General features: G+C 44.2%; 1 protein-coding gene across 1 annotated transcript; it reads right to left on the bottom strand.

The window, feature by feature from the left end:
• Window positions 1-71: 71 nt before the first annotated feature.
• On the bottom strand, window positions 72-27,297 carry LOC143767873 (uncharacterized). Its single transcript, XM_077256396.1, has 4 exons — window positions 27,277-27,297; window positions 23,336-23,666; window positions 22,840-23,082; window positions 72-232 (listed from the first exon to the last, which is right to left on the bottom strand). Exons 1-4 carry the CDS (start codon window positions 27,295-27,297, stop codon window positions 72-74), a joined length of 756 nt encoding a protein of 251 aa, XP_077112511.1.
• Window positions 27,298-27,637: the final 340 nt, after the last annotated feature.

Genomic DNA, 27,637 nt, shown 5'->3' with positions numbered 1-27,637 from the left:
CTGAGATGTCTGTATAAGAATCTTCAATAAAGCGTTGCATCTGGATCGGTGAGTGTGCCGCATTCTTCTGTTCATTGCTGCTTGTTCATCCTCATTCCTGTGAGCACCTCGACCGTGACCCTGGATCCTGGTTCAGCGTCGTAGTGACTGTTAACTGTTTGTGGTCCAGCAGCAGCTGTGCAGTCATAGCTTTGTTTCTTGCTTTGTGCCTTCCATGTCTTCCACTCATCCCCTGGATGAATACGCACCAAATTATAAGCCCCACGAAGATCCAGTTTAGAGAACACCTTAGCATGGCGGACTCTTTCCAGTAATTCGGGAATCAGAGGCAAAGGGTAACGATTCCATACGGTTACCTTATTGAGCTCTCGATAGTCCACACAGGGTCTCAGGGACCCATCCTTCTTCTTTAAGAAAAATATAGATGCCCCTGCTGGTGAGGAAGAAGGACATATGAAGCCTTTGGCCATATTTTCATCAATATACTCCTTTAAGGCTTGAAGCTCAGGTGCTGCCAAAGAATATACGTTACCAAAAGGAATAGTTGCCCCAGGAAGCAACTCAATGGGACAGTCATAATGCCTGTGTGGAGGAAGTTGATCTGCATTCTTCTTGTCACAGATGTCAGAGAACTCTTTATATGCTGAAGGTAAAGTAAATACCTGTACGGGTGGCTCCGTAGATGTGGACTCGGGGACAGCTTCAGCTAATGCTGAGTTGCTCCTTGTTGGAAAGATAATCTCCTTGGTCTCCCAGTTGATAGTTGTATTCTGAGAATGCAGCCAAGGGATGCCTAAAATCACAGGAAAATGAGGAGAAGAAATTAACAAGAAAGAGAGTTGCTCTTGATGATTAGGCTCCAACAAAATCTCAAGGGGTGCGGTCTCCTGATCCGCAGGCCCGGAGATTAAAGATGACCCATCCACTGTTTCCATGGTAATTGGAGAGGCTCTTTGCTGAATTTCAATACCATGTTCCTTGGCAAATGCGATATCCATGAAATTGCCACCTGCACCAGAGTCAATCATAGCTGCACTGGAAATCCACTGTCCTGTACACAGGATCTTAATTGGGAGAGAACAGTGAGAGTTCTTTTCATTTAGCTCCTTGGCTGGTGAAGTCATAGAAAGTGAATGGAATACAGCGTTTAAAGGCAGGCTACATTCAGAGATGTCAGATTCATCATCATAGTTGTCATACTCCCCTTCTGCTGTTAGCACCTTGTTAGGCCGCTTGGGACACTTGGGACAGTTGATTAGAAAGTGGTCAGACTGGCCACAGTAGAAACATAGACTTTCTCGAAGGCGATGCTCCCGGCGGTCATTACTCTCGCGTCTCTGAACAGAATCAATTTATATGCGCTACTCCTCTACCTCTCGCGATGTTTTACCTGCAGGCTCTTTGGAAGGAAGGGAAAAGTTAGAAATACGGTTATATGCAGCAAACGTCTCCTGCCTACGCTCAGTAAGGCGAATGTCAATGCGCACACAATGCTGTATAAATGTTTCTAGCTCTTGTGGTGATTCAGAGTGAGCTAATTCATCCTTTACAATGCTAGACAGACCCCTTTTAAAAATAGGTAATTGTGCATAACTGTCCCAGTTAGTATCTACCGCTAATCTCCTGAATTCAGTAGCATACTCAATAACAGAACGTTTAGCCTAGCGTAAAGACAATAAAGCGGATTCAGCGGTTGCACGGCGATTAGGGTCATCAAACATTAATGCCATAGCGGCCAAAAAATTGTCCAAATCATTTAACCGTGGGTCACGAGACTCAATCATCGGATTCGCCCAGGCGAGCGCTCGTGCGGTCAGCAGCATTATTATGCACAATACTTTGGATCTATCATTAGGAAAACGGTCAGCATGCACATCAAAATATAGCATACATTGATTCACAAAGCCACGAAATTTGTCGCGATCACCATTAAATCTGAATGGGGGCAACTTAGGTGGGCTAGCTGGTGGCGGTTGCCCAGATGGAAAAGTCACTTGTGCAGCCATTTGCCTGCTTATGTCCTGAAAAGCCCGTCCATACTGGGACTCTATGCCAGCAAGTTTGTTTTCCTGGGCTGCCATGCGGGTGCTTAAGTACTGCAAAGTTTGTCCAAACACTTGTTGATTGTGTTCAAAGCTTCCAAACTTCTTTTGCAGACCTTCCACATCTTTCTGCAGTGATCTAATTATGGAGAACACCTGCTCTAGTCTGCTTTCTGCAGTCATTGTTCCAGCAGTCTCCTCTTTTGAGGCTAGAGTATCCTGTAATGATTATAAGGGATAACTCAGGAGACTCTTTGCATGGAACAAGACAACTACAGGACACAGTTTTATAAGTGGTAAAGTCTATATTATCACACGGTGATTCAAACAGGCGCAGAGAGAAACTCAAGTCCACAACACTTAGTGTAAATATAAACGCAGCTTAACAGTCTATAGGAAACTTCAGAGGAAAGTGCAATCACGCAGAAAGTCTATGAAGCACAATTATTCTTGAGGATACTTGACACAAATAAGTCCTTGGTAGTCCAAACACAGATAGATATGCTTATAAGGCAGTTCAAATAATATCTTAGCACAACCAGGGAGGCCTGGGTAAAAGTCTCAGGTTTAAGCAGAGCAGCAACAGCTTACATGTCCAGCAAATGCAGACACAAACACAAGCAGCCAGATGGAGGATTACTGGAAACCAATGTATGCAGCAGAAACTCAGAGCTGAGTAGCAGGATCTCCACACAGGTTCACAGGAGCAGGTGCAGATGCAAAGCCAGGGAGTCGCCAGGGTGGAGCTGGATGCAAGGCAGAATACTCTAGCACAGACTAAAGGCTGGGGTGGAGTTATATAGCAGGAAGACACAGTGCACATGAGACCAAAGACGCCATCTTGGAAAAGGGCAGTAATGCACAAAAGGTAATCAAAATGTTCAGAGTCCTGATACCCCATAGTTTGCCTGTTTTTTGTGTGAGTATATTTGTATGATTGGTATTTTCTTTTAACCCTGTTTGTATTACCTTATTAGTCTGGTTGGTGTATTACCATACACTACTACTCCCCCTCTTCCCTTGGTGGTGGAAGGGTACAGACTGAGGGATAATTCAGGAGCTAAGGCAAGGTACATGGCCCCAGCATCTTCTCCATCAGAAGTAATCCGGGCAACAGGGCGAGCTAGGGCACCCCTAGCATTAGGGACAGGGAAAGAGCCCCTGGTACGGGGATACCCAATAACAGAGTCGTGACATTACCTCTGGCTGAAACTGTTTTTTGGTTCATTATGGATCCTATCTGCTTTAACAGGGCAACTGCAGCTACTCATCCTGAAGGTGGCAGAACTACGCACTGTCGTTTTGCAGCACCCTAACAAATCAGGTTTGGGGACTATGACTCCTAGGCAACCTTTAGTGGAGCCCAAGATCACTTTGCCTGATAAGTTCTCTGGGGGGGGGGAGGGTGACAAATTTGTTGCTTGCACTGAGGCATATAAGCTATACTTCAGGTTGTGTCCTTGTTTTTCAGGAACCGAGGAGCAACAGTTGGGGATAATAATCTCTCTCTTTCAGGGTAGATCAGTGATCAAATCAATAAATGAATCCACGGTCTATTGGGAATAGCCAATGGTTGGAGAGACCCAGACCGACGCGTATGAGAGGTGTTATAACGCGCACAGACACTGCAGGCGGCTATATACTCCTGAACATCCTGATGTACCCGACCACCAAAAACGTTGAGTAAGAAGATCTGTGGTGGCTTTATTACTGGGATGTCCAACCAAGACTGACTCATGGTGTTCACAAAGATCTCTCAGATGGAGATTCACAGGTACAAACAGTTTACCTACCGGACAGGCAGTAGGGGCTTCCCCCTAAGCCTCAACACTCTCTTTCTCAAGATCAGAGCATATAGACGCAATAACCACCCCTTTTAGTAGTATGTGAACCTGTTCACAATTATCTCCATTGCCAGGAAAACAACGATATAAGGCACCCGCCTTGTTCTTGTTCCCCAGCCTATATGTAACAAAAAAGTTAAATCTGGTGAAGAACAGTGCCCATCTTGCCTGTCTAGGAGTTAGATGTTTTGCAAACTTGAGATATAGCAGATTTTTATGATCCGTGATTACCATAACGGATGAACTGCCCCCTCCAGAAAATTACACCACTCTTCAAAGACCCACTTGATAACAAAGAGTTCCCTGTTACCAATGTCATCATTTTTCTCCGCAGATGACAGTTTTTTTTTTAGAAAAGTATGCCCATTGACGCCATTTACCAGAAGACGCATCCTGCAAAAATACAGTCCCCACCCACAATTCAGACGCATCAACTTCTACAATAAATGGCTGAGTGATGTCAAGCTGTATGATAATCGGTGCAGATGCAAAACATTCCATCAAGGTTTCAAATGCCTCCCTGGCTGGACTTAACCATTTGGAAAAGTTTATCCCTTTCCTGGTCATATCAGTCAGAGGTTTGGACACTACCGAAAAGATTTTGATGAACTTACAGTAGTAGTTAGCGAAACAAAAAACCTTTGTAACACCTTCAATTTCTCAGGACTATCCCAATCCAGTACTGCCCCGACTTTCGCCGGATCCATGCGAAAACCGGTAGATGATAAAACATATCCTAGAAAAGGGATCTCCTCAACCGAGAACAAACATTACTCTGGTTTAGCAAATAATTTTTCTGTGAGTATCTGTAAGACCTGCCTGACATGTATGTGATGTGAATAAATTAATATGTCATCAGGATAGATAACAAATCTACCTACCAGGTGACTACAGATGTAATTTACAAAGTGCTGAAAGTCGGCAGAAGCATAAGTCAACCCAAATGACATCACAAGATCCTCATGGTGTCCCTCAGGCGTATTGAAGGCTGTTTTCCACTCATCCCCTCTTTAATACAAATGAGATTATACGCTCCCCTGAGATCCAGTTTAGAAAACCATTTTTCTCCTACAATCTAATTTACCCCTTTCTGACATTAGACGTAATGATCCATCCATGTGCCCTGGGCCTATTTGACCAGCGACGGATCATTACGTCATCGCGATCATCCACACACACGGGGTGTGCGGACGATCGCTGCTGGGTATCAGCTGATTCTGATAGCTGACACCCAGCACTAGGTGCCAGAAGTGGTCACAGACTGCTCCTGGGGCTTTAACCCCCGAAATGCTGCGATCGAACACGATTACAGCCCCTCTGCCTTTGAATCGGAGACCCCGCGACGTGACGGGGGGGTCCCAATCATTGCCATGATGACCCGATGTCATCATGACGACATCCGAGTCACCAGAGCTAGCAAACTTGCTGATCATGCCCAGTGCAAGATCAGCAAGTCTCTCTGTCAGTGCAGAGCTGACAGCTTCTATGGCATGGCGATGCTGTTTCATCTCCATGCTATAGAAGCAATCAGTCTTCAAAAGATGATTGTCCCATAATGGGACAAAGAAGAAAAGTTTAAAAAAGGTAAAACTTTTTTTTTTAAATTATTGTAAAAATATGTAAAAAAATAAAAAAAAATATATTCTCTCTAAATAAATATTTGAATAAAAAAAAAAATATAAACAGTAAAAGTACACATATTTGGTATCGCCGAGTCCGCAGCAACCCGACCTATAAAACTGTGCCACTAGTTAACCCCTTTAGTGAGCACCATAAAAAAATATAAAAACGAGGCAAAAATCAATGCTTTATCATCATACCGCCGAACAAAAAGTGGAATAACACGCAATCAAAAAGACGGATATAAATACACTTGGTACCACTGTAAATGTCATCTTGTCCCGCAAAAAACAAGCTGCAATACAGCGTCATCAGCAGAAAAATAAAAAAGTTATAGCTCTCAGAATAAAGCGATAAAGCGATGCAAAAATAATTTTTCTATAAAAGTTTTAATTGTATAAAAGCGCCAAAACATAAAAAAATATAAATGAGTTATCGCTGTAATCGCACTGATCTGTAGAATAAAATTGCCTTATCAAATTTACCACACACGGAACAGCATAAACCGCACCCCACCCCAAAAAAATTCCTGAGTTGCTGGTCTTTGTTCATTCTGCCTCCCAAAAATCGGAAAAGAAAGCGATAAAGTTATGTGCCCGAAAATTGAACCAATAAAAACGTCAACTCGTCCTGCAAAAAACAAGACCTCACATGACTCTGTTGGCCAAAATATGGAAAAATTATAGCTCTCAAAACATGGTGATGCAAAAAAAATTTTTTTCCATAAAAAACGTCTTTTATAGTGTGACAACAGCCAAAAATAAAAACCCGCTATAAGGCCTCTTTCACACGTCCTGATATTTCCAGTACTGGAGATGTCAGTGTCCATGTGTGTGATACTTGCGGCACACGTGTGGCATGTGTGTACCGCATCAGTGCCACATGGTTGGGCACCAGGGAAGAAGCATTATAGTAAGCGCTGTTCCCCGGTGCTGGGTGCTGAACACGGCTCTCATCATTCTCCTATGAACTGCGGTGAGATCCTCGCTAGCACCGTAAGCACTCGCGGTGAGAACTCACGGTGCTAGCAGGGATCTCACCGTAGTTCAGCCCGGCTGGGAATGCAGCCTCAGTGACCAGAGGTAACCTCTATGACGTCACCGCAGGTCATTGACGCTGCACTCGAAGTAGCTCATTCACCAGTGGTTCTCAGCCTGGACAGTCGCATCATGGCACCGTCCAAGTTGAAAACTAAATTATCCCCCAGACATGTATTACGGCATGGGACAGAACGACTGACAGGTGAGAGACATGGTTGTTTTTTATTTTTGTTTTATTACAGGAGAACGAGAGCTTTGGTGTAATAGGCATTAGGTGAGTATAACTGTTTGCTATTTTTAAATAAAAATGGAAAAGTGTGTTTTGTTTTATTTCTAATAAAAGATTTTATTCTGGCTGTGTCTTTATTTACAATATAACTATAGGACTAGTAATGGATAGGTGTTGTAGCATGGCTAAAGGGTGTGTAGTCGATGGGAGGTATGTGCCACATAAGTGCCTTGTTGCTGTAATGTAGCCTGGACTATTTCTTTGTTGTATATAACCATGTATATATGTGTGTTCAGGACCTGTGGTGATGTCAGACCACATGGCTAATCATGTGATGGGTTACTGGGTGTGGTTAGCTTTATATAAGACAGGCTAATGCTTAACACAGGGGGATATGTGTGGAGGTGAAACCCTCCTGTGTGTGTTAAGGCTATAGGACTGAGCCTGAAGGACTGGACACGTTGTTTTTCATTTCCTGAACTAAAGGCTATTTTGTTCGCTGTTATTTTGCCATGTGGTTTATGAGGTAATAAACCTTTGAACTTTTGTTGGAACCTGCCTCCTATGTGTCAGCCGTCGCACCTGAGTGAGTGAAATCCCTACAATTGGTGGTAGATGTGCGGGCAGCGTTCCCAGCGGAGAGGAAAGTCTGTGTTGAATGTCCTGGGTCAAGTCTGTTGTAAGCCAGCCGGGGAAAATGGAGGACCTGCTGAAACACTTGGTCCAGTTGCAGTCACAGCAGGAGCAACGGCAGCAAGAGACCAACAGGCTGTTGATGCAGCAGGTGCAACAGAGCCAGCAGGAGCAACGGCAGCAGATGCAACAGAGCCAGCAGGAGCAACGGGAGCAGATGCAGCTTCTGGCAACCGCCATCCAGGGCAAGACGAGTGCCCCAACCCCAGGTCTGGCTGATGACACCCACGTCCGGAAGACGGTAAGACGCGCATTGCAGAAAATGACCCCCGGGGATGATGTTGAGGCCTTCCTGACGGTATTTGAGAGGGTCGCTGAGAGGGAAAAACTCCCGCCACAGCAGTGGGCAGAGGTACTGGCGCCATACCTGACGGGAGAGCCCCAGAAGGCGTACTATGATTTGACCTTGCAGGATGCCAAAGAGTATCACAAATTGAAAGTCGAGATTCTCGCACATTTGGGGGTGACACTGACTGTCAGGGCACAGCGAGTTCACAGCTGGGCCTATCACCGGGACAAACCGCCTCGCTCTCAAATGTTTGATCTGTTGCACCTGGTCCAGAAATGGCTGCAGCCAGAGTCATGTACACCTGCACAGATTGTGGAACGAGTGATGATGGATCGGTTTGTGCATTCCCTCCCGAGGTCCATACAGACTTGGGTTGCCCAGGGTGATCCCCAGAATGCCGACGAACTGATCGGACTGGTCGAGAGATACCAAGGGATGGAAGGCTCCTTTGGGAGGCAGCCCGTGCCGTACTGGGGGTCCCAGAAAGCTGCCCAAAAAGGGGTGGCGCGTCCAAGGTCACAAAGGGTGGGGGAGGTGGTGCCCAAGGTCCCTACGGGTGATATTATTTGCTGGAGGTGCCACGGGCCAGGACATATAGCTGCCCGTTGTTCCCAGACCACTGAGCAGATGGACTGCAGCATGGGACGCCGTTGTTCATACTATGCGTATCCAGCCTGCAGTGTGAACTCTCCGCCCAACGAGGGACCTCAAGCGTGTCCCGTAAGGGTGAACGGTCGAGCAGCAACGGCGCTGTTAGACTCAGGGAGCTTAGTGACCCTGGTGAGGGCCACTTTCCCTCTCCACCTGCTCCCGGGAAAGAAGGTCGGCGTGCGGTGCATACATGGTGATGCCAAGGACTACCCTTTGGCCAGGGTGGACATTGAAACGGCATGTGGCACTGAGTCCCACATAGTCGGCGTCGTGCAGGACTTGTTGCACCCTATAATTATTGGCCGGGATTTCTGTCTGTTTTGGGATTTGTGGGGAAAAGGTTCTGAGCTCCCTAGCAAGTGTAGGGAACCAGTGAACCCTGGAAGGGTGTCACCACACCCAGAGACAGACAGGTTTCCTTTTTGTGTGCTGGTTGGGGATGAGGAGGAAGTATCCCCTGCATCTGACATTCTGGAGTTAGAGGTCACCGGTGAAAATTTTGGTACTGCCCAACATAGGGACCCCACTCTGAGGGAAGCCTTTAATAATGTCACAGTTAGTGACGGGGTGGTACAGGAGCCGGGGGCAGACACAAGATTTCCCCATTTTCTGATGAGGGGGGAGTTGTTGTACCGGGTCACGAAAATAAGGGAGGAGTTGGTAGAGCAGTTGTTAGTGCCGGGTCCATATAGACGGAAGGTGTTGGACATGGCCCATTCACACATCTTGGGTGGACACCTAGGGGTGGAAAAAACGCAGGAACGGGTTGTGCAGAGGTTCTATTGGCCTGGGTGTCACAGGGAAATAGTGAACTACTGCAGGTCCTGCCCTACATGTCAGCTAACTGCTCCCACTCCTCATTTCCGGAACCCCCTTGTGCCCCTGCCCATTATTGAGGTGCCGTTCGAGAAAATTGCCATGGACTTGGTCGGACCCTTAGTTAAATCAGCCCGGGGCCATCAGTATATATTAGTCATCCTGGACTATGCCACACGCTATCCTGAGGCAATTCCTCTGAGAAATTCCTCCTCAAAGAGTAAAGCCCGCGAGTTGGTCCATGTCTTTTCCCGGACAGGTCTGCCGAAGGAGATCCTGACTGACCAGGGGACACCTTTCATGAGCAAAGTGATGAGGGAGTTGTGCAAAGCCCTGAAAATCTCCCAGTTGAGGACCTCGGTGTACCATCCCCAATCAGATGGCCTTGTTGAGAGATTTAACAAGACACTGAAGAGCATGCTGAGAAAAGCTATAGAGAAAGATGGTAGAGACTGGGATTGTCTCTTACCCTACCTGATGTTTTCTGTTATGACCCCAGTGGACAGGGTCTCAGAGGAACGTGTAAGTCTGCAAGATACAAAAATCCAGCTCATAGGGCTGTGGTAACTGGGTTGACCAAATAGCTACTCCTAACGCCAACACTAGAAGTAGCCGGGGATCATGCCTACGGTGATCGCTAGATGACTCGCGCCAGCCGGAGAATCTAACTACCCCTAGGAGAAGAAAACAAAGACCTCTCTTGCCTCCAGAGAAAGGGACCCCAAAGCAAGATACAAGCCCCCCACAAATAATAACGGTGAGGTAAGAGGAAATGACAAACACAGAAATGAACCAGGTTCAGCAAAGAGAGGCCAGCTTACTAATAGCAGAATAAAGCAAGATAACTTATCTGGTCAACAAAAACCCTATAAAAATCCACGCTGGAGATTCAAGAACCCCCGAACCGTCTAACGGTCCGGGGGGAGAACACCAGCCCCCTAGAGCTTCCAGCAAAGGTCAGGATACAGATAGGAACAAGCTGGACAAAAATACCAAACAAAACAAAAGCAAAAAGCAAAAAAGCAGACTTAGCTTGAAAAACAGGAACCAGGATCAGAGGACAAGAGCACAACAGATTAGCTCTGATTTCAACGATGCCAGGCATTGAACTGAAGGTCCAGGGAGCTTATATAGCAACGCCCCTGAACTAACGGCCCAGGTGAGGATATAGGAAAAGACAGACGCTCCAGAGTCAAATCACTAATGACCACTAGAGGGAGCAAAAAGCAAAATCACAACAGTTTTCCATTCGTGAAGTTCCACAGGCCTCCACAGGATTCTCACCGTTTGAGCTTCTATATGGCCGACATCCGCGAGGACTCCTGGATATAGCCAAGGAAACCTGGGAAGCCGAAGTCACGCCCCACAGAAGCGTCATTGAGCATGTGGCCCTGATGCAGCAGAGGATTGCAGAGGTGATGCCTATTGTGAAAGAACACCTACTCCAGGCACAAGAAGCTCAGGCCAGAGTCTACAACCGGTCTGCAAGAGTGAGGCAGTTCAATCCGGGAGACCGAGTTCTTGTGTTAGTTCCGACGGTGGAGAGCACGTTCTTGGCCAAATGGCAAGGGCCATATGAGGTTGTCGAGAAACTTGGTGAAGTAAATTATAAAATTCACCAACCAGGAAGACGGAAACCATTCCAAGTATACCATGTCAACCTTATCAAGCTGTGGCAAGATAGAGAGCCGACAGTATCTCCATCGTTGTTAAGCAACCCAGAAGGTGAGGTTGGAGCGGTTACTATAGCGGAGATGCTATCGAAGTCCCAGAAACAGCAGTGCCGGGAGTTACTCCAGAAAAACAGGGACCTGTTTTCAGAGTTGCCTGGACACACGAAGGTCATAGAGCACGAGGTCCTAACAGAGCCACATGTGCGGGTGAATGTGAAGCCCTATCGTATTCCTGAGGCTCGTCGAGAAGTTATCTCCAAGGAAGTGGAGCGTATGTTGAAGCTTGGAGTCATCGAGGAATCCAAGAGCGGTTGGTCGAGCCCAATTGTCCTGGTCCCAAAACCTGATGGAGAATGGAGGTTTTGCAACGACTATCGGAAGTTGAATGAGGTCTCCAAGTTTGACGCTTATCCCATGCCCCGCGTTGATGAGCTCATCGAAAGGCTTGGGCACGCTAGATATACATCCACCTTGGACTTGACAAAGGGGTATTGGCAGATCCCCATGGCACAGGAAGCCAAGGAAAAGACGGCCTTTTCGACACCTGATGGATGCTTCCAGTATGTCCGGATGCCGTTTGGCCTACAGGGAGCTCCGGCGACCTTCCAGAGGGCTATGGATAGAGTCCTTGCACCCCATAAGGCCTACGCTGCTGCGTACCTAGATGATATCGTCATCTATAGCCCGGACTGGGAGAGTCATCTGGAGAAAGTCCAAGCGGTGTTTGATGCTCTAAGAGAGGCGGGGTTTACAATAAACCCGAAGAAGTGTGCCTTGGGTAAGGAAGAAGCTAAATACCTAGGCTATATAGTGGGTCGTGGAGAAATAAAGCCCCAAATCAGGAAAGTGGAGGCAATCCAAACATGGCCGAAACCACTCTCCAAGAAGCAAGTTAAAGCCTTTCTGGGAATCGTGGGATACTACAGGAGGTTCATCCCGAACTTCGCCACAGTGGCTGCGCCTCTGACTGATCTGTTAAAGGGGACAAAATCGGTGATGGTTAAATGGTCCGAAGAGACAGGGTCAGCCTTCCAAGAGTTGAAAGGCGCTCTATGTAAGCAGCCCGTTCTGATGGCTCCAGACTTTAATAAAGAATTTATTCTTCAGACAGATGCCTCAAATGTTGGGGTAGGAGCAGTTCTTTCCCAAGAGCTACATGGGGAGGAGCATCCTGTGCTCTATCTGAGTAGAAAGCTGTCCTCATCTGAGAAGAACTACTCAGTCGTGGAAAAAGAGTGTTTGGCCATAAAGTGGGCGGTGGACACGCTACGGTACTATCTGCTGGGTCGTAAATTCAGACTGATATCTGACCATGCCCCAATAAGATGGATGAGGGAAACAAAGGGTAGAAATGCTAGGGTCACCCGTTGGTTCTTAGCCCTGCAGGACTTCAGTTTCCATGTGGAACATAGGGCCGGAAAGCTGCACGGTAATGCGGATGCCCTATCAAGAATCCCTTGTTTAGTGGGGAAAAGTGCCAAGCCCCACGGCTTTAGGCAGAGGGGGGAGGTATGTAGCATGGCTAAAGGGTGTGTAGTCGATGGGAGGGATGTGCCACATAAGTGCCTTGTTGCTGTAATGTAGCCTGGACTATTTCTTTGTTGTATATAACCATGTATATATTCGTGTTCTGTACCTGTGGTGATGTCAGACCACATGGCTAATCATGTGATGGGTTACTGGGTGTGGTTAGCTTTATATAAGACAGGCTAATGCTTAACACAGGGGGATATGTGTGGAGGTGAAACCCTCCTGTGTGTGTTAAGGCTATAGGACTGAGCCTGAAGGACTGGACACATTGTTTTTCTTTTCCTGAACTAAAGGCTATTTTGTTTGCTGTTATTTTGCCATGTGGTTTATGAGGTAATAAACCTTTGAACTTTTGTTGGAACCTGCCTCCTACGTGTCAGCCGTCGCACCTGAGTGAGTGAAATCCCTACAGTGTCTTATAGACGCTTATCCATTACTAAGCTGTGGGCTTGTCATAAGATAATACAAAGGTGACATCAACCCCACAAATATGAACCCCACTTGCCACGGCTACAAGGCAAGTAGGAAGAGCTGGGCAAAGCACCAGAATTGGCGCATCTAATAGATGTGCCTTTTCTGAGGGGCTGCAGGCTGCTATATTTAGCCTGGGGGGTCAATATCCATGGCCCCTTACCAGCCTGAGTATACCAGCCCCCAGCTGTAGCTTTAGCAGGGCTGGCTGTCAAAAATGGTTTAGACCCCTTGACGTTTTTTAAATTATTTATTTAAACAATTAAAAAAAAAAAAACAGCGTAGGGAGTGCTCTATTCTTGATAACCAACCTTGTTGAAGTAGAGAGCTGAGGGTTACAGCCCCCAGCTGTGAGTTTTGCATGGCTGGTTATAGAAAATACAGAGAAACCCACGCTGTTTTTTTCATTTATTTATAGCGCAGGCGGCGACTGATGAATACCCCCATCAGCCGCTACTGCTGTCACTGTTATTAGCAGCAGCAGGGGTAGGCTGATGGGAGTAATAGTCCCATCAGCCGCCACCTGCTGTTTCTTTTATCACTTAAATATAACTCATCATTCTCCCCTGCTCGCACTGATTGCAGGCAGAGCAGTGGAGAATGATGAGAGCCGTGTTCAGCACCCAGCGCTGGGAACTCTATCGTTTCTTCCCCCCTCGCCGATGCGTGTGACACAGATGACATTCATGTGTGTTATGCATGTGCACGTGTGCGGGATGTTTTGCGGCACGTGCTGACATTAAAAAATGGACATGTCAGTGTGTTTTGCCCACAGACGCACGGTCCGTGAAAACACACTGACATGTGCACAGACCCATTCACTTGAATAGGCAAATAGCACACCGTTCCTCCCGAGTCTATTCGTATGGCTAAGTAATACTGTACAGCCACATATGGGGTATTGCCATGTTCAGTAGAAATTGTGAGACAAATTTTGGTGCCATTTTTATCCACTTGTGTGAAAATGTAAAATCTTTGGCTAAAACAAAATTTTGTTGGTAAAAATGTAGTTATTTTGTCTTCACTGCCCAGTGCTATAAAATTCTGTGATACACCCATGGTGTCAATATGATCACTGCACCCCTAGATTAATTCATTGAGAGGTTTTGTTCGTAAAGTGGGGTCACTTATGAGGGTTCTGCTGTTCTGGCACCTCATGGGCTCTTCCAGTGGGTCATGGCACCTGCAAACCATAACAGTAAAATTTGGCGCTGCTTGCCTTCTGAGCTTTGCACTGTGCCTGAAAAATATTTCCTGATTACATGTATGGTATTGGCACACTCAGGAAAAAAATGGACATCAGCTTGTTGTAAAAAAAATTCCTATTAGCCCTTAGAAAAATTAAATTAATTTAATTTAGTTAAATTTTAAACATTCAAAAAATTCCTGTGAAGCACCTGAAGGGTTAATAAACTTCTTGAATATGGTTTTGAGTACCACCAGGGGTGAAGTTTTTAGAATGGTGTCACTTTTGGGTATCTTATGTCACATACACCCCTCAAAGTGACTTCAAATGTGATGTGGTCCCCTCCCCAAAAAAAAAAAAAAATGGTGTTGTAAAAATGAGAAATAGCTGTTCAACTTATAACTTCCTATAACAAAAAAAATTGGGCTCCAAAATTTCAAAGTTGCAAAATTGCAAAATTTTCGCCAAATTTCCAATTTTTTTTTTCACAAATAAACGCAGGTCAAATCAAATAAATTTTTACCACTATCATGAAGTACAATATGTCATGAGAAAAAAAAAAATCTCAGAATCACCGGGATCCGTTGAGGGGTTCCAGAGTTATCTCATAAAGGGACAGTGGTCAGAACTGGAAAAATTGGCCTGTCATTAACCCCTTCACGACATGCCCTGTACTAGTACAGCGCATGTCGTGTCTCCCCCTTTGATGTGGGCTCCGGCGGTGAGCCCACATAAAAGTCGCGACATATCAGCTGTTTTGTACAGCTGACATGTGCGCGCAATAGCGGCGGGTGAAATCGCAATTCACCTGCCGTTATTAACCTGCATACCCAGCATCAATAGTAAAAAGTTGGTCACACTTACACAGTTAATGGCAGCGTTAATGGACTGTGTTACACCGTGTTATGCTACGGTGAAACGCAGTCCGTTTAATGGACTGCTAAAACGCTATGTGGACACTGACTGGAGGGGAGTATGGAGGGGCACTGACTGGAGGGCAGTAGGGAGGGGCCGGACTGTGCCTGTCGCTGATTTTGGTCGCGCCCAGCTGGCCACGACCAATCAGCGATGCAGGATTTCCATGACAGACAAACAGACAAACACGGAAGTGGACCTTAGACGATTATATAGATAGATAACAATAATTCTTTGCTTTCATTAAAATGATAACAATCCCCCCATTGTGCCTAGTTATAATAATGACCCTCAGTGCCTCTTTATTGTAATAATGCTCCTGAGCAGGGGCGTACATAGAAATAACAGGTGTACCATAGAAAAACTCCTACCACCCCACAGGCAAAGAAGAGCATATTTCCCAAGATTTTAAGAAACGTAGAAGGAAATGTGGTCTCACTCACTGATACCCCTTTCATGACCCCTGTAGAGTATAAAGCCCTAACAAAGTATCATGTCCCCACACAATATGATTGCCCCACAAACCTTAAAGTATGATGCCCCACAGCACCCCACACAGGAGGATTGTCCTCCCTTGAGCCTCCCATACAGTATGGTATTCTTCGCTGCCCCCAATATACAATATGAGGACCCCACAGCCCCATACAGTAGGATGTACCCTATAACCTTGCATGTTATGGTATGTTATATAATGTGGTCTTTCCTTTTTTTTCTGACTCTTAATACATGTAGGAGGCCGTAATGGCACAATGTAAATAAAACACGTAGAGTAGGACTGCCCCATTATGAGAATGCCGTGAAGTGTCGGGGTAGCTCAAAGAATTGATCAATTGTTTGCTAAATGTCTCATATTTGAAATACAGATAGAATTTAGTATGTGCATGTGCACCTTATGTATTGTGTCCTGACCTTAAGCAGTGCTGGCTTCTCCCTTTTTTTTTTTGTCTTTACCCTATAACCATCACATACAGCAGGGGTGGGGAACCTCCGTCCCGCAGGCTGCATGCGGTGGCTTTTCATGCGGCCTGCGGGAAGGTCCCCGGAGTCCGCAATGTCCGGGTGGCAGCCGCATTCTGCTGGCTGCCGGCCCTTTAACTCCAAGTGCACGGCACGCAGCGTTCATCACAGAACGCTGCCTGCCCTGCACATGAATGGTGTCATCGGGGTGGGCAGAGTTAGTGACGGGAGAGCAGGGCTAGTGCCAAATGCTCTCCCAATCTCCTATCCCGAAAGAGGAGCTGCTGCAGCCAGAGAGTACACTTCGCTCTCTGTGCTGGCAGCTCTGCGGGTGATCTATGTCCCTCAGCTAATCTATGTGCCCATTGTGATCTCTGTGCCCCCCTGCTATGTGCCCCATATGATCTCTTTACTCCCCTAACTATAAGCCCCGTGATCTCTGTGCCTCCCAGCTATGTGCCCCATGTCATCTCTGTGCCTCTCCTGTGATCCCTTTGCCCTCAGCTATGTGCCCCAATATGATCTCTTTGCTCCCCCAACTATAAGCCCTCTGTGATCTCTGTGACTCCCAGCTGTGTGCCCCTCCTGTGATCCCTGTCAACCCAGCTATGTGCCCCCTGTGATTTATGTGCCCCTCAGTGATCTCTGTTCCCCCTGTGATCTCTCTGCCCCCCACAGCTGTATGCCCCTGTGATTTCTGTGCCCCCCAAGCAATATGCCCCCTGTGATCTGTGTCCCCAGCTATAAGCCCCGTGATCTCTGTGCCCCCAGCTATGTGCCCCCCGTGATCTCTGTGCCTCCCAGCTATGTGCCCCATGTCATCTGTGCCCCTCCTGTGATTTCTGTGCCCCCAGTGATCCGTTCCCCCTGCGATCTCTCTGCCCCCCCGCAGCTATATGCCCCCGTGATTTCTGTGCCCTCCAGCTATATGCCCCGTGATTTCTGTGCCCCCCAGCTATGTACCCCAGTGTGATATTTGTGCTCCCATGTGATCTGTGCCCCTGTGATCTGTCCACTCCAGCTATGTGCCCCCCAGCTATGTGCCCAACCATGATCTCTGTCCCCCACCTATGTGCCGTCCTTTGATCTTTGTGCCCCCCCCTGTGACATTTGTGCCACCCCTGGAAAAGCAGCTGTGAGAAGCAACGTGATCAGTATCACCTAACATCACAGCTGCACCAAAGAGAAGCAGCTCCAGCCGTCACATTAAGGGGGAGTTATCGTAATGAATTCCTTGACTAAATATACCGGGGTAATTTTCAAGGTGATCATTTTTATGTGGCCCCCGGATGATGGTAGAAATTTCCAAATGGCCCCCGGCCGGAAAAAGGTTCCTGCCATACAGTATGGTGGTCTTCACAGCCCCCAACGTAGTATAATTTATAATATAATGTACCCCATAACCTCCAGACAGTATAATGTCCACCGCAACCACCCTACACAGTAAGATGGTCTCCACACAGTATAATAAAACCCCATACACTATGAAGATCCCTCAGCCTAAATACTGTGACTGTCCATGCACAGCCCCCATATAGTAAGATGGTCCCTCCAACAGCCCCCTATATAGTATGATGGTCCCCCAAAACACACCCATATACTGTGATGGTACACCTCACAGCCCCTATATAGTATTATGGTACCCCCAACAACTATGCCTATATTATGATGTATCACCTCATAGCCCCTATATAGTATGATGGTCCACCTCACAGCCCCCAATATATTATGATGGTCCCCCAAACCCACCAATATAGTATGATGGTACATATGATACAGCTCCTTATATATTATGATGGTATACCTCACAGCTCCTATTTAGGTGCATGGTACCCCCAACAGCCCCACAGATAGTATGATGGTTCACCTCATAGCCCCCTATATAGTATGACTGTCCACCTCAGAGTCCCCCATATAGGATGATGGTCCCCCCAACAGTATACTATATATAGTATACACTATATAGTATTGTGGTCCACCCCACAGCCCCTTATATACTATGATGATCCAACTCAGAGCGCCCTATATACTGTGATAGTCACCCACAACCTCACAAAAAAAATCCCTATTCTCACCTAAACCAGACACTACAGTTGAGCGAATTTGTTCAGGTCCCTGCTTATTCGGCAAGCTATAGCCCTTACCGAATAAGCTGCAGAGGGAACCCGGATATATGGAGCGCGCCGGCTGATTAGCTGTTCGCCTCCGCAGCTGCATGTGTTGCGGCTGTGTCACTGTCTCAGCAGATGCATGGAGAGTCTGTGTGTTGGGCTGTCCATGCATGTGATGTGACAGTGACACAGCTGCGACACATGCAGCTGTGGAGGCGAACAGCTGATCAGCTGGAGAGCTCCATGTATCTGGGTTCCCTGTGCAGCTTATTCGGTAAGCTCTATAGCTCGCTGAATAAGCGAGGACCAGAACAAATTCGCTCAACTCTATCAGACACCTCATCCTCCACAGCGTCTGACTCCTCTTCTATCCGTTCTCGCAGTTGATGCTGGCGGCACAATGCAATGATGTCAAAGTACCACCGACATCCCCTGTTGGTGCTGTCCTCCGGCAGGTCACAGAGAGAAGGGATACCCACGGCCTGCTGGGGTAAGTGACAGAGTCAGTGACTTTGTGCTCTGCCACAACTGTTAACAGTATGGCAGTCTTTAGGATTCAGAATCTGATAATGTAGCAGACAAGGCAGTCCACAACCAGACAGGCCCTTCTGGCATTTGCCAGAATTGCCAGATGACCAGTCCAGCTTTGCCTGATAGTATCAGTTAGCTGCTGTCATTTTTTACCTATTTTTGTTATGTAGAATGAGCGGATTCCATGTTATTTTTTTTCTCTAAGGCTGGGGTCACACTTGGCGTAAGACAATACGCCACGTATTATACGTCCCTACTAGGGCCGTAATACGGAGAAATGTTCCCAAAAATATTGATCCGTAGTCAGGGTGTGTCAGTGTATTTTGCGCATGGCATCCTCCGTATGTAATCCGTATGGCATCCGTACTGCGAGATTTTCGCGCAGGCTTGCAAAACCGACATCTAATGGATTTATGTGCTCAAATGTTCGGGAAAACATATATACAGTATATATATATATATATATATATATATATATATATATATATATATATATATATATATATATATGTCATTGAGACACATATATATATATTCTGTATTTAGATTTCATTCAGCGCGATATCTGTGAACAGCCGGTAATTCAATTGCCGGCTTTTCATTTCTCCTGCACAAACCCGACAGGATATGAGACATGGTTTACATATAGTAAACCATCTCATATCCCCATTTTTTTTTGCATATTCCACACTACTAATGTTAGTAGTGTGTATGTGCAAAATTTCTGCGCTGTAGCTGCTAAAATAAAGGGTTAAATGGCGGAAAAAATTGGCGTGGGCTCCCGCGCAATTTTCTCTGCCAGAATGGTAAAGTCAGTGACTGACGGCAGATATTAATAGCCAGGAGAGGGTCCATGGTTATTGGCCCCCCCGTGGCTAAAAACATCTGCCCCCAGCCACCCCAGAAAAGGCACATCTGGAAGATGCGCCTATTCTGGCACTTGGCCACTCTCTTCCCACTCCCTGTAGCGGTGGGATATGGGGTAATGAAGGGTTAATGCCACCTTGCTATTGTAAGGTGACATTAAGCCAGATTAATAATGGAGAAGCGTCAATTATGACACCTATCCATTATTAATCCAATTGTTTGAAAGGGTTAAAAAACACACACACACGGTTAAAAAGTATTTTAATGAAATAAACACAGCGGTTGTTTTAATAATTTATTGCTCTCTCAATCCATTTGCAGGCCCTCGCTTGGCAAAATAATAAACGCACAAGATACATACCCTCAGCTGAACCGTCACGTCCCACGAGGTAATCCATCTGAAGGGGTTAAAATATTTTACAGGCAGGAGCCCTGCTAATGCAGCTGTGTGCTCGTGCTTGTAATTCCCCGGCGAATGAATGAAATGTAGGTCATTGACCTACATTTCCTTCAGTCGCGGTGATGCGCCCCCTGGTGGATGTCCTCATATGACCTGGAGCGTGGGAAAAAGTTCCCAGGCTGCAGTTCATGAGAACATCCAGCAGGGGCGCATCACCGCGACTCAATGTAAGTACAGATCCAGCTTTCCTTTCAGCACCCGGGGATTACAGGCATGAGCGAGTGGTTTATCGCAGCTCGTGCCTGTAATATTAGTTAACCCCTTCAGATGGATTACCTCGTTGGACGTGATAGGACATCAGAAGGTATGTATCTTGTGCGTTTATTATTTTGCCAAGCGAGGGCCTGCAAATGGATTGAGAGAGCAATAAATTATTAAAACAACCTGTTTGTTTATTTCATTAAAATACTTTTAAATCATGTGTGTGTGTGTGTGTGTGTGTGTTTTAACCCTTTCAAACAATTGGATTAATAATGGATAGGTGTCATAATTGACGCTTCTCCATTATTAATCTGGCTTAATGTCACCTTACAATAGCAAGGTGGCATTTAACCCTTCATTACCCCATATCCCACCTCTACAGGGAGTGGGAAGAGAGTGGCCAAGTGCCAGAATAGGCGCATCTTCCAGATGTGCCTTTTCTGGGGTGGCTGGGGGCAGATGTTTTTAGCCACGGGGGGGGCCAATAACCATGGACCCTCTCTAGGCTATTAATATCTGCCGTCAGTCACTGGCTTTACCATTCTGGCGGAGAAAATTGCGCGGGAGCCCACGCCAATTTTTTCTGCCATTTAACCCTTTATTTTAGCAGCTACAGCGCTGAAATTTTGCACATACACACTACTAACATTAGTAGTGTGGAATATGCAAAAAAAATGGGGATATGAGATGGTTTACTGTATGTAATCATGTCTCATATCCTGTCGGGTTTGTGCAGGAGAAATGAAAAGCCGGCAATTGAATTACTGACTTTTCACTAACACCGCTGCGTATTTCTCGCAAGTCACACTGCTGGTCCGTGTGGAATCCGTATTTTTCTCGCCCCCATAGACTTTCATTGGCGATTTTTGTTGCGCAATACGCTGACAAACGCAGCATGCTGCGATTTTCTACGCCCGTACAAGACCGTATATTACGGATCTGTAATATACGCCTGATAGGACTAGACCCATTGAGAATCAGAGAATCATTGTGCCGTATGTAATGCGAGTTTTACGGACGTAGTTTCTGCGCTCTTACGTCCGTAAAACACGCATGTGTGACCCCGGCCTAACTCTTCATTTATGCAGCATTGAGCAGCCTGTATTCTGTTATACTAAGGTCATTTATTTCTATGTGTTTGGACTCAAAGCAGGTAATTTTTGCCTTCTGGAGCCCCTGGTTACATTTTCAATGTTGGCTTGTGAAACAACCTAATTTATTTGCTCATTTTTTGTGTGCGTCCGAACATTTCATAACCAGTCAATGTAAAACCAACACCGGCAAACTGATCCTCTTGGGATGGTAAGGTCCTTAGATGCTGGTCAGACCTTCCTTATCTGCAAATAATGGCTTGCAGCCGTCATATGCGCAAACTATTGGATGTTCTGTTTCAGGGGGATGGTGCATTAAGCAGTGAGGAGGGGTACATTATTGAGACAACAAAACGCTGGCTGACACTAAGCCACAGAGAGAATAAGTTAAAATTGTCTATCATTTACCTCCATTACTAATGCTATAATAAAGTGTTACAAAAAAACAAAAACACTATCAAAAAGCAAACAGAACAACTACTCTACATCATCCCCTCTGATCATTTTATTAACCAACTAGATCCCTTGCGAACAAGAAAAAGCCAGAGCAAACAAGTGTATTATGTTGGGCTGGGAACATACCTGGCTAGTATGGTGTCACCCACAATGTATCATTATAGTAGTAGTAGTAGTAGTAATCTTGTACTCCTATGTAATCATTAGACAAACGGAAAAGGAATGGAGTACAATGAAAACACCAAGAGTAACAATGAAAATACATTAAAAATAAGAATGCTTTATTGATGCACGAAAAAAAAAATTCTGTAGGTCAGAAAAAAATAACACAAGTTGAAAAAAACCTGAAGGGTATGATCTCCAAAAGAGATTGTATAAAGTGGTGGTAATTGGTACAGTTAGGATATTAATATACACAGAAAAGTGAGCATCAACAGTGTAGTGTACACTAGGGTGACCAGATCTTATATGGGTTTGAAAAAATGTGGGAATCTTGTCCGTCTGGACCCCACAAAACGATTCCCCTTTCCGGATATTGAGATAGCCAAAATTTGAGCTCGATCAAACGACGTTAACCCGTGCCGCTCGTCGCTCAAAGTTTGAAAAAATCGATTTTTTTGCCCAAAAAGCTGACATATGAAGCCATAACTCCAGAATGGTAAATAATAAAAACACGCTTAATATCTCAAAAGAAAGCTAATGTTGTTCTTCAAAATTTATATTTTATACATAATTGTTATTTTAAGTCAAACTGAGTTAAAACATCTTTTAGCCCCAAGAACGTGACCTGGTACCACTAGGAGCATACTTCGTATATTTTGTTATTAAGTGATACTTTTTTTTTTTTTTTGGTATATTTTTGAGTTTAAAGTAGAAATATAATAAAAAAACAAGTAATACTGATAAGTCTAATGACTTTTTTTATTTTAAAATATAAAAATGAGGTATTTAATACATATTTAAATAATATAATATATAATATAATATATATAATATATATATATATAATATAATATATATATTATATATAATATATATATATATATATATATATATATATATAATATAATATAATATAATATAATATAATATAATATAATATATATATATATATATATATATATATATATATATATATATATATATATATAATATAATATATGCACATGCATTTCTGTCGGATAGCTTACATTGATCTAACACAATGGATAATTTCATGTTTAAAATCTCTTTAACGCCCCTTGCAAATGAAAGTTTCATCCTCTTGCTCTCAGATGGTCCTGGATCTTCTGCAGCTTCTTCAGGGATGTTGTCCATTTCCTCCAAGCTCTCAAGTTCCTGGTAGATGTTGTCCTCTTCAGTATCTTCTTCTTCTTTTCCTTCTTCGAGCTTGTCTTCATCATCCGTCTCTAAGAAGTAACAAAAGAAAGAGAAAAAAAAGACTATAAAAACTTGTCGTTTTAGCAGAATAGTAATAATACATAGGTACTAAATTACCTACTTCTAATTATCAATAGGTATTATTTTAAGAATATAAACTCAATCATAAAGATGCCAAATGATACTTTCATGTGCATTGTACAATTTTCTTTCAATTATATTGAAACTATTTACTTATTTGTTTATCTACTTTTTAGAATAATAATAATAAAATAAACTCACCAATATCAAAAGTTTCTTCTTGGATTTGTCGGTTCATTTTTGCAAGTTCCTTTTGCGCCTTGATTTCTTCAGCTTGACACAACTTGATGTCCACTCCAGCCATGGAACCTGGGCGGCCCTTCTGCCTCTGTTTCACGAGAAACGCCTTATCTTCTTCCGATTTCAACAGAGCCAAGGCATCTTGTTGAGCAATATCAAAGAGATCATCCAACCTTTCAACAAACTGTTTAAATTTGTTCTTGGCCGTTTCCGATGTTTTCTTCCGGTCTTTTTGAAGACTTCTCCACGCGGCGTGAACTTTTTCCAGCTTAGTAATTGCATCTTGCTCATGCTAAGTTATCCGACAGAAATGCATGTGTATATATTATATTTTATATATATATATATATATATATATATATATATATATATATATATATATATATATATATATATATATATATATATTATATTATATAATATATATATATATATCATATATATTATATTATATATATTATATTATTTAAATATGTATTAAATACCTCATTTTTATATTTTAAAATAAAAAAAGTCATTAGACTTATCAGTATTACTTGTTTTTTTATTATATTTCTACTTTAAACTCAAAAATATACCAAAAAAAAAAAAAATGAATCACTTAATAACAAAATATACGAAGTATGCTCCTAGTGGTACCAGGTCACGTTCTTGGGGCTAAAAGATGTTTTAACTCAGTTTGACTTAAAATAACAATTATGTATAAAATATAAATTTTGAAGAACAACATTAGCTTTCTTTTGAGATATTAAGCGTGTTTTTATTATATACCATTCTGGAGTTATGGCTTCATATGTCAGCTTTTTGGGCAAAAATTCGGATTTTTTCAAACTTTGAGCGACGAGCGGCACGGGTTAACGTCGTTTGATCGAGCTCAAATTTTGGCTATCTCAATATCCGGAAAGGGGAATCGTTTTGTGGGGTCCAGACGGACAAAATTCCAACATCGATTTTTTGTGGTCACCCTAGTGTACACAGCATGGACGGATCAATACATGTAAAGAGTCCCTATGAATACACACAGATCTGCTGCAACCTATATAGAGACATATATAAGTCATGCATGGGGTAACTATACAGAATCACTGATCATAAGAGGAGAAGCCAAGTGCATAAAAGATATATGGAAGATGCCTGAATAATGCATTTGTCTGTGAAAATGCCAACGCAGGCCTGCAGATATACAGTAGATCCAAGCTCACAATGTTCACACAGAGAAAAAGGAATTAAACCATGTGAGCATGTGTATAAACACCACCAAGTAGAGCAGATCACTTACCTATAGTGGGGGCGCAGATCACCAGCCCGTACACTGACATGCGTTTCACCTCTTGCTTTTACAAAGTGATCAAGATCTTATGTTAGTCCAATGTAGTCCATGAAATCCAATCTAGTCTATACAGTGATAAAAAAATGAAAAATCTCTGATATTTAGTTTCACACACTTTATATTAATGTACAGAGCTATCCTCCTTTTTGTTGCAGACTTTAAATGCCTGTGCACATGTTGCAGTTTTGTTGCTTTTTTCTGCTCAGATTTGTCACAAAACCTGAAGAGATTTCTAAGGTCTAATGCCCACATTGCTTATTTGTGACCTGAGGTCTCATGCCCACATTGCTTATTTGTGACCTTAGGTCTCATGCCCACGTTGCTTATTTGTGACCTGAGGTCTCATGCCCACGTTGCTTATTTGTGACCTGAGGTCTCATGCCCACGTTGCTTGTGACCTGAGGTCTCATGCCCACGTTACTTATTTGTGACCTGAGGTCTCATGCCCACACTACTTATTTGTGACCTGAGGTATCATGCCCACATTGCTTATTTGTTGTGACCTGATGTCTCATGCTCACATTGCTTATTTGTGACCTGAGGTCTCATGTCCATACTGCTTATTTGAGACCTGAGGTCTCATGCCCACATTGCTTATTTGCGACCGGAGATCTCATGCTCACATTGCTTATTTGTGACCTGAGGTCTCATGCTCACATTGCTTATTTGTGACCTGAACTCTCATGCCCACAGTGCTTGTGACCTGAGGTCTCATGCCCACATTGCTTATTTGTGACCTGAGGTCTCATGCCCACATTGCTTATTTGTGACCTGAGGTCTCACGCTCACATTGCTTATTTGTGACCTGAGGTCTCACGCTCACATTGCTTATTTGTGACCTGAGGTCTCACGCTCACATTGCTTATTTGTGACCTGAGGTCTCACGCTCACATTGCTTATTTGTGACCTGAGGTCTCATGCTCACATTGCTTATTTGTGACCTGAACTCTCATGCCCACACTGCTTATTTGTGACCTGAGGTCTCATGCCCACATTGCTTATTTGTGACCTGATGTCTCATGCTCACATTGCTTATTTGTGACCTGAGGTCTCATGTCCATACTGCTTATTTGAGACCTGAGGTCTCATGCCCACATTGCTTATTTGCGACCTGAGGTCTCATGCTCACATTGCTTATTTGTGACCTGAGGTCTCATGCTCACATTGCTTATTTGTGACCTGAACTCTCATGCCCACACTGCTTGTGACCTGAGGTCTCATGCCCACATTGCTTATTTGTGACCTGAGGTCTCATGCCCACATTGCTTATTTGTGACCTGAGGTCTTACGCTCACATTGCTTATTTGTGACCTGAGGTCTTACGCTCACATTGCTTATTTGTGACCTGAGGTCTCATGCCCACATTGCTTATTTGTGACCTGAGGTCTTACGCTCACATTGCTTATTTGTGACCTGAGGTCTCATGCCCACATTGCTTATTTGTGACCTGAGGTCTTACGCTCACATTGCTTATTTGTGACCTGAGGTCTTACGCTCACATTGCTTATTTGTGACCTGAGGTCTTACGCTCACATTGCTTATTTGTGACCTGAACTCTCATGCCCACACTGCTTATTTGTGACCTGAGGTCTCACGCTCACATTGCTTATTTGTGACCTGAGGTCTCATGCCCACATTGCTTATTTGTGACCTGAGGTCTTACGCTCACATTGCTTATTTGTGACCTGAGGTCTCACGCTAACATTGCTTATTTGTGACCTGAGGTCTCATGCTCACATTGCTTATTTGTGACCTGAACTCTCATGCCCACACTGCTTATTTGTGACCTGAGGTCTCACGCTCACATTGCTTATTTGTGACCTGAGGTCTCATGCTCACAATGCTTATTTGTGACCTGAGGTCTCATGCCCACATTGCTTATTTGTGACTTGCAGATTTAAATCTGCAGCATGTCAGTTCTATCAGCATTTTTGCTGCAGATTATACGCATACTAATGAGTGGGAAAAAGCCTGTATCAAAAAGACATTAAAAAAACCCCGCATAAAAAACACACGCATTATACACTGTTTTTCCTGCCATGAAATGCAAAAATAGTGCGCATACCCTTAGCTTTCTTATTTCTATAGTAAATGAATGGTGGGCAGAATTATGTTCTCTGGCGGGCCCTGTGTTTCCAAGTCCGTCACTGCTCGGAGGGATTTACTAATTCTATAGCCTGTTGCCTAGTTTACCAGCCATAGCTGTAGTGTATTGGAGGTGGTAGATTTCCTAGGCAAAGAGCACAGAATATACAAGCTATTTTTCATCATCTACAGCAGATTGCGTTTACCCAACAAAGGATTTGTAAAGCCGAAACGCATTGTATTTAATTATTCATATTAAATTTCATCCTAACAATAAGTGAACTGGATGCACATTCTACAGGATGCGTGTTTGAGCCACTGCATTGACAATATTTTCTATATTTTGACTGCTTCATAATTGCACCTGGGATTTCATTTTGAGGCTAACAGGAGACAGCGAGTCTGGCTGCAAGTGATCTAGCTACATCAATAAAAGTGCTTCAAGATGTTGTGTGGAGAGAGGCTGCGCCCACTAGACAGCATCTACCTGGGAGTATGCATATTGCATACTAGACCGCCATTAATTGGACAGACACCACCAAATTCTTGCAGAGCACAGTGCGTGCGCTGGGAGGATTCACAAGTCACACAGAGTGACTGCAGACTTGTCATTTTAGACTGGACAACAACTTTAAGAGTTGCCAAAATATGTGAAACAGTACCGAACAGAGCCCATTTTAAAAAACAGATTTGTCAGGGAAGATATTTAGAAGTGTAGTAAGCAATTTTACCCTGCGATGTTTTGCTCAATTTATTAGAGTCTGTAAATATGAAAAATGTTATTTTCCAAAAAGAAGAATTTTTGGTATTCTCCATAAAATCTCTTTATTGGAACCTTCATTGTGTGA

This window comes from Ranitomeya variabilis, chromosome 4 (assembly GCF_051348905.1).
Source record: "Ranitomeya variabilis isolate aRanVar5 chromosome 4, aRanVar5.hap1, whole genome shotgun sequence".
Taxonomy (NCBI): domain Eukaryota; kingdom Metazoa; phylum Chordata; class Amphibia; order Anura; family Dendrobatidae; genus Ranitomeya; species Ranitomeya variabilis.
This window is presented reverse-complemented; position numbering and strand designations above follow the sequence as displayed.